We start from the raw sequence: 8,091 nt of genomic DNA, 5'->3' as shown, positions 1-8,091 counted from the left end.
GAAGTCCTCTCAAGACAATCTATATATATATACTACTAAAACTTTCATTTCTGTAACATTTTACTGGGCAAAACAGTGCATCACAGGGCAGGACCTTTTGAACCAAAATACCTCTAATGGGCTAACTTACAAAATACATCCACAATCTAGAACCCATGGCTTTCCTGGAATTAAAATTTAGCAAATGTTATGAAAGATTTTATGATACTTGCCTGAAATACATTAGAGTTGTAACAGGTATAGAGCAGGGGTGTCAAACTCAATTTCATTGAGGGCCGCATCAACATTGCAGTTGCCCTCAGGGGGCCGGGTGGGTATGGCCAGGGTGGGCGTGGCCTACTGGGCAGGCGTGGCTAGAGTGCATATGGCCTACTGGGTGGGCGTGGCCAGCTCTACATCGTTGGCATCAAGGGTGCCTATGGGGGCCTGGGCAGGAGTGGGACAGATCTGAGGGTCTCTGGCAGAAGGAGGGTCTCTGGGCCAGGGCCAAGGCAGTGGGGGCCGTTCCCTCACTGTTTCCAGGATGGCTTCGCGGGCCGCATGAAACCACTTCACGGGCCGCATCCGGCCCCCGGGCCTTGTGTTTGACATGTCTGGTATAGTTTCCTTCTTGAGCAGGAGGTTAGATTAGAAGACCTCCAAGGTCCCTTCCATCTCTGTTATTCTGACAAAAAAAATATCATAAGACAGTTTATGTTATAATACAAGTTACCATAAAACATTTCCTGGGCTGATGTTTTACTGTGCTATACAGCTCACCATGGGCTATTTTCAAGGCAGATAACGTCTGTGAATGTATCCCAACTTTTCCGTGAAAGTAATGCATTGTTTTTGCTCTACCATTGTTCAGGTGATTGAGGAATCTGGTAAAGAGTTATCTCTGAAGGGATGACCAGAAAGTCATGGATTGTCTAGTGTTGCAATAAAGATAGGACCCTTCTGTTGCCCTTTCCAAAAAGTAATGGAAAAGAAACGTGCAATTGTTGTTAAAGTGGATTTGTGAGTTTATTTTAAAGAGTCTCATATATATGACCCTATTTCTTTGGGATGTCAAGCGTCTAGTGGTCCTAAGCTATGATTCTATATTTCCTGCAACCATCAAAAATTGTCAGTGCTACAGTGTCACTGATGGAGAAGAAAACTCATTATGGCATCAAGCAGGCCTGTAGACAACCTTAATTTGTAATTTCTCCACTTTGCAACCCTCCTCTGACTAGCGTTCTGAAAAACCGGGAATACAAACAATTATAATAAAAGCACATATTATAATTTTCCCTGTCTCTTCCATTTTTTTGTTCGTTTGTTTTTGCTTTAGCTTGGGCCTGGAGATGGAGAAATCCCTGGGACTCTAAACTAGCTGAATCAGTTTAAATTAATCTGGTTTTAAATTAAATGATTAAAATTATTTTTTAAATTAAAACCACTATAACAAAAATGCAACATGTTTTGCATTTAGAACTGCTCATGAATAGTTTATGGGTGGGAAGAAATCTTAAATGAATGAAGACTACACTCTCAAAAAGATAAGTAGCAGTGCATTTTGTCAACTTTCACAATCTAATTGTGCAGACCAACTGTCAGAATTCCCAGTTGTGGACAGAAGTGAACAGACAAAATAGAAGAAGCTACTGTCTCCTTGAAGTTTCTCCATACAATCTTCTTGTTAACTTTCAACCACAGAATCATGATGGGTGAATGGAACAATTGTTTTTATTGGCACGTAAACTTTAGTATATGAACAACTGAGAAATAATTTTGTAGAATTAACCTAACAGTACAGAGACATGAAGAGCTGCTTCAAAACAAAGGAACTGCTTTATGAAGTTGCCATTCTTCATATGGAAGATCATACAAAATATCTATGAAAAGCACAAAGGTAGCCATACAAAATTCTAATGCAATATTGCCATTTTTAAAAACTGTCTTTCAATAAATAGTATCCCTTTTTATAGCAATATGCTCCTAAAATTCACCATCCCCTAAAACAGTTTTTTATAGTATAAGTACGTAACAAAATAAATCTCTAACCAAGGCATTGCCAGTTTAATAATTTCACCAGATTAACTACTAATACTGTATCTTTCGTTCTGGGAATATTATGTTAACCTACAAGTTAATAGAAAAAGACGCTTTTTTAAAACCATCCAGGAGATTCTTGCTTATTTTTTCGAAGGTGGCTACATCTATGGATCGACTGGAAAAAAAATTGATCAGGAAAGTTGTGGGCCATATGGAGATGGCGATTATCTTTGCCAAATAATATAACAGGTTGAGGGTATTTTAAGACTTGCATTTGTGATTCCCATTTCAAACCTCTCCTATATTTCCTATTCATTTCCTTTTTTAAAATTATACGTTCATGCCTCAATATGAGAACACCAAAGAGGCTGCCAGAAAGACCACCTGAACGAGTCCATGCCGTCTCTAGGAGTTTAGGATCCCCTGAAACAGGCTTTTATTTGTAATTAAATTTCAGTCGTCTTGCTCCTATTTATGATCAATCAGCAGTCACCTTTATCTTTCTGCATGAAGTATAGATTTCCAGTAATTAAGGAAGAAAAACCAAACACAATGAATTAAAGCTGCTAAAAGCCCGATTTATTTGGAAGACACGAATAAAGTCACTCGAATCCTGTTGACCAGAAAAACCATACGGCAACTCTTTTCTCTCTTGAAGCCCCGTCTTCTACGCTGGTTTGTCCAGAGCAGTGGTGTCTCTCTGCTCAGCTGATTCCATTCAACAATAGGGAGAATTTGCTGGCATCACCTTAAATGTGGCGTTTGTATTGTCTGTGAAGATGATTGAAGATGGGCATCTGAGGCAGTGATGGGTTACAGGATTCAGTGGATTTCCTAAGGCAGCAAAATATTTTAAAGTCTCTAGGATATTTTTTAAGATCTTTGGTCTTCTCCCTTTGGCTCCCTGCAGGAGGATGCTTCTCTAAGCACATTCAGTGCTGGTGGGCTCGGGCGAGTGCTTGGCCAGCTCCTTTGTCATGGCTTCCTTCAAGGCAGCTTGCACATCTGTGCCACTGATGTCGGACAGCTCGTTCTTCTGGCTCAAATTCTCCACCTCTGTGGCCACATGGTCGTAGACATCGGTCAGCAAGGTCTTCATCAGGCTCCTGGCCTTGGCCTCCATCCTCACCTTGGGCATCTGCCGAAGGACCTTGGAGGCAAACCGCGTTGGGGAGCAGATCTTCTCTGGACCACTGTCCGCTGACGTGGGGGCAGAGGCCTGCTTGACCCGACGCTTAGGATGAGCCTGGTGCTTCTTTTGTTTCCTAGGCTGCTGTTTCTTCTGCTTCCGCTTAGCTGGCTGATGCTTCTTCTGGATTTTCTTTCTCTTTGCATCTCTGACTTTCCTTTTGCCTTGCTGTCTGGCGGCCATTGTTCTGTTCTCTTGAAGTGCCTGCCTGAAATGTCGCCAGGCTTTTGCCAGACAAAGTTACTCCTAGACAATAACATGCAAATGAGAGATCTGCATGGAGTATGCTGATTGGGTAGCCCTACCTTCCTTGTATCCGTGATACCCTTGTTACACAGGACAAGATTGTGACCTAATTTTTGTAATCTTCAAGAAATGAAGTTTAACTCTGCCACCATTTTCTGGTTCAAGGATTTCCTGACCATACAGTATTTAAATTTTGCAATGAAAATTTATTTTTATCTTCTTCACTGATCATTATCCTCACCCTCAAATCTTGCTCTTATTCCCCAAATCCTTTTGATTATCTTTAAATGCAAAATAATATTTAGAGTTTATGGGGGGTCTTTATAATTTGTGTACCATTTTCTTGGCTCGCTGGAAATGGAGTCTGCAGTAGCCTAATTTTGGGGTGAATGCTATTTTACCAAGTATCTCTGCTATATTTCAGTAGCTCTTCAACAGACAAAGCATCTTCTTAAAAATAAATTAGAGATAAAATCCACAGAAAACAATTTTTTATATGGGAAAATTCCAAGAAAGGAATTTATTCTTCCTTGATGAGGAACTGAAAATGAGAGACAGGAGCTGACCCCAGTGTTTATCCTAGATAGCATTGCTTGTGTATGAATGTTCCTTTACATTTCATGACCAAGGCAAAAGAACTACAAGAGTTCACATACCTTTAATTCCATTTCTGAAGATAATTTTGTTCTTTTGATAGCAATATCATGAATGTGTGACATAATTAGATTTGCCTGTCCACAATTACTTAGATCCTATTGTTTTAATTGAATATTTTAATTTCTAGTGATCACGTCAAGATTTTAAAACTAGAAATGGTACATAGGATTTTAAACTAGAAATATCATAAGAGATGTTAAATAAAATGCAATATACACATGAGAGTAATTAAAGCTGCTAAAATCCTTATTTATTGGAAAAACAAGATACATAGTATACGATGTTCCTTTTCTGATCAGAAGCCACTTCACAAATAATTGAAGTCAGGTTGAGTGTTCTGATTCTTCTTTGTAGTATGGGATAGCTGTAGTGCAGGCAGCACAGTCCAACCTTTGCTTCATCCCCAGGTAGTTCACTTACGTTTGAATATGCACAGTGGTGTTTACCACATCCCACAAACTGCGTTTTCTAAGCTACTGTTGGAAGTGAAGCTGGAAGTTTAGTAAATCACAGGATTTCTTGGATATAATAAGACAGCAAAGATTTTAATGTTTCTTAGGTCTTTCTTGAAACGATTCTCTTCCTTTTAGCCCCTACGTGGGGCCTTTCCAAGGAGACGAGAATGCTGTTTCTTCTGTCAATGTTAGGAAGAATTGCTACAGTGAAAATGAATATATTACCAAAAATATTATTTTTATTTCAAAGGATACCTATAAAACTGGAGAAAAATTCTTTGAAGATTTAAACTCTCTAATTCAAAAATTCATCTGGCAAGGAAAGAAAGCTAGAATTAAATTGAAAATGTTACAAGAAGCCAAGGGAAATGGAGGCTTTGGCTTGCCAGATTGGCTTTATATTATCAAGCATCAGTGTTAACATGGATAAAAGAATGGATAACTCTTAAAAATAAAAGATCTCTGTATCTGGAGGGACATGACCTGCAACTTGGTTGGCATGTTTTTCTATGGTACGGAAAAAACAAAATACATAAATACTTCCAAAACCACTGTATTAGAAATGCATTATTTTTAACTTGGGAAAAAATAAAATGTAAAATTTATTTGAAAATTCCAGGATGCCTTTCAACAATGGGAACCTGCATACATCCAAATCTAGTCAGTCTTGATAAAATATGGGCATGCAAAAATATTCTAAATAAAGACTATGTTTGATCAACTTCTGATGAAAACTTAATCAAAAAATGTACAATTTCTTATTAAATTTCAAAATGGAAGATGAACAAGTAAAAGAGACAATGATAGTATGGGCAAAGAATTTTGGATATAATATAGACGTAGAAAAGTGGCAATATTTGTGGGAAAGAAACTATAAATTGACAATGTCAGCTTCATACAAAGAAAACTTATATAAAATGTTTTAGAGATGGCATTTGCCACCAACAAGTTTAGCAAAAATGTTTAAAAACATGTCAGAGGAATGTTGGAAATTTAAACACAAACCAGGTACTGTATTTTCCGGCGTATAAGACGACTGGGCGTATAAGACGACCCCCGACTTTTGAGAAGATTTTCAAGATTTTTCGTCTTATACGCCGGAAAATACTTACATGCCAGTTGCCAAGTGTCTGACACAAGCCCGATTCAGCCCCGTCTGATGCAGATGGTGCAAAGCCTCCCTTTTGAAGCCCAAAGGGGCTTTTCCTTCCACCCACCCTTTGGAATACACACAAGAGCTGCGTTCACACGACGCACTCCCTTCCAACTCTGACTTAACCACCATTTGCTCAGTAACTGTTTGAAATGATGAAGGTGATGGATAAAGAGAGGTATGACCCATGCTGCCTAGAACTACGTAGAACTAAGGAGAAATTTCCTGACAGAACAATTAATCAGTGGAACAACTTGCCCTTAGAAGTTGTGGGTGCTAAAACACTGAAGGTTTTTAAGAAGAGGCTAAGCAACCATTTTAAGAAGAGGCTAAGCAACCATTTGTCTGAAATGTTATAGGGTTTCCCGCTTGAACAGAAAGTTGGACTAGAGACAATCTCCAAGGTCTCTTCCAACTCTGTTATTCTGTAGCAACCCTGCAACCATGTGATAAACATTCGGGCCATTGAAGGTAGACAGCGTAGAGCGGAGGCAATTATGTTTTCATAAGCCTTTGAAAACTATGTGATTGCCCCAACTGCCCAGTACTCCCCAAGATCTGCTAGGCATTGCTTACCTCCAGGCAGTTTTCTCCTGCTCTTGAGATGCCCATGCAGTCTATCTGATGCTTTAGAAGACTTTCAAAGTCCTGGTGGAATTGGCTCCAAGGTGGATTTGGGGAAGGCTTGGTGGAACCAGGAGCTGCATTGGATGGGCCATGTGGGCCTCTCAACAGCAGGAGAAAAACACCGGAAGGTAAACTATGCGTGGTAGATTCTTAGGAGTGATGGGTGATGGGGCCAATCACACTATTCCCCAAGGGTCAGATGCCTTGGAGAACAATGTGAGCTGGCATTTCTGAGTGGCAATGGTGATGCTAGGACTAGTGTTGGGGCCTGGCTAGTGGCAGCAGCCTAAGACTGCAGCAGGCCCTAAAGCCAAGGACTTTTCCGCTTGGTGGCCTAGATAGGAGAAGCATAGGCAGATATGTAAAATTGGGCAGCGCTCCTTAGAGGTCATGGCAGTGCTAGGGCTGAAATCGAGGCCTGGGTGATGACAGCTGAGTGAGACAGCTGAAGACCCCAGGCCCCTACTTCAGGCCTAGGCCCAGTGCTTCCACCAACAAGAACTGCACTGCAGAGCCAGGCTGGGGCAGCTGAAGCTTTGTACCACACTGCAGCACCTCTCCAGTTCATGAATGGTGTGCGCTGGGCCTCCCAGGGACTGGCCCACCCAATGAGGCACCCTGCGCAACCACTTGCATGCTCACTTACAAATGCTAGGAATGTGATTATTGAGCAAAGCAGTCATCTGGGTGTCTCACTTAATGACCACAACAACTCACAACTGCAGTTCCAATCTCAGTTCTGGTTGTAAATTGAGGACTATCAGTAAACAATTAGAAAGCCAATGACCAATTAAGGAAGCATTCTTTGATGAGCATCAACTGAACAAGGGTGTTTTTAAAAATAAAATGGCTTAGCAACCTGTTCACAAATTACATTTCAGACAATTAAATCAAATTTTTAGAGTACTGCTTCAAGCTGAGCTAGAAAAACAATCAACAGAGAAAACATTTAAGCATCTGTACAACATTGTACCAGCTGTTTTCGGATTCTTTTTCCCACATTTCCACTTTTATGCTGAAAATCAAACCAGTCTTGCAGGAAGTCTTTTAATGCCCCCATAGCGTTATAGTTCTGTTTGTGGGGTAAATACTGCTTAAAGGATGTTATTTATTTATTTTTATTCATTCATAGTTGTTTGAGGTCACTCATAGCCATTGGCATATCCATATCCAGTTTGGCCATGTATCTATTCCAGGATTTCTCAAGCTTGGCAACTTTAAGAAGTGTGGAGTTCAAGTTCCCAGAATTCCCCAGACAGCATGGAGTTCATCTTAAAATTGCTCAGGTTAAGAAACTGGTTTATTCTGTTAAGTAGATTATTCAGTGAAAGACAGCATGGCCTAAAATAGGGGTGTCAAACTGCCAGCCCACGGGCAGGATGTGTCATGCCGAAACCGTGCCCACCCCATTGCCAGCAATGGGGAAAAAATCATGATACGTCATGACGCGTCACGTATCATTGCAAGTTTGACACCCCTGGCCTAAACCATCCACTAAACTTCATGAGTGGATGGCTATTAACCTCTAAGGGACAGCCACTTAAGTGTGAATTCTGCTTTTTATTTCTGAAAGGAATAAAGTATTATTCAGAAATTGCTAATGAGTCTAAAGGTTGAAGCAGAAGCCAACTGAAGATCAGAAATAATATATATCTTATCTAAGTATTGACAGGTACAAATGTGAAAAGGAGAAGTTATAAATTGCAAGAGGAAATATTGAAATAACTATAGGAGATGAACTGTGC

General features: G+C 40.2%; 1 protein-coding gene across 1 annotated transcript; it reads right to left on the bottom strand.

Moving 5' to 3' along the window:
* Positions 1 to 2,561: 2,561 nt before the first annotated feature.
* Positions 2,562 to 3,391, bottom strand: LOC308661682 (uncharacterized protein; the record flags this gene model as incomplete). The annotated part of the gene is made up of 1 exon (XM_081316803.1): positions 2,562 to 3,391. One exon carries the CDS (start codon positions 3,389 to 3,391, stop codon positions 2,942 to 2,944), a length of 450 nt encoding a protein of 149 aa, XP_081172929.1. The 3' UTR covers positions 2,562 to 2,941.
* Between the last annotated feature and the right edge of the window lie 4,700 nt (positions 3,392 to 8,091).

Source organism: Vipera berus, assembly GCF_964194415.1.
Source record: "Vipera berus genome assembly, chromosome: 2".
NCBI classification, from domain to species: Eukaryota; Metazoa; Chordata; class Lepidosauria; order Squamata; family Viperidae; genus Vipera; species Vipera berus.
This window is presented reverse-complemented; position numbering and strand designations above follow the sequence as displayed.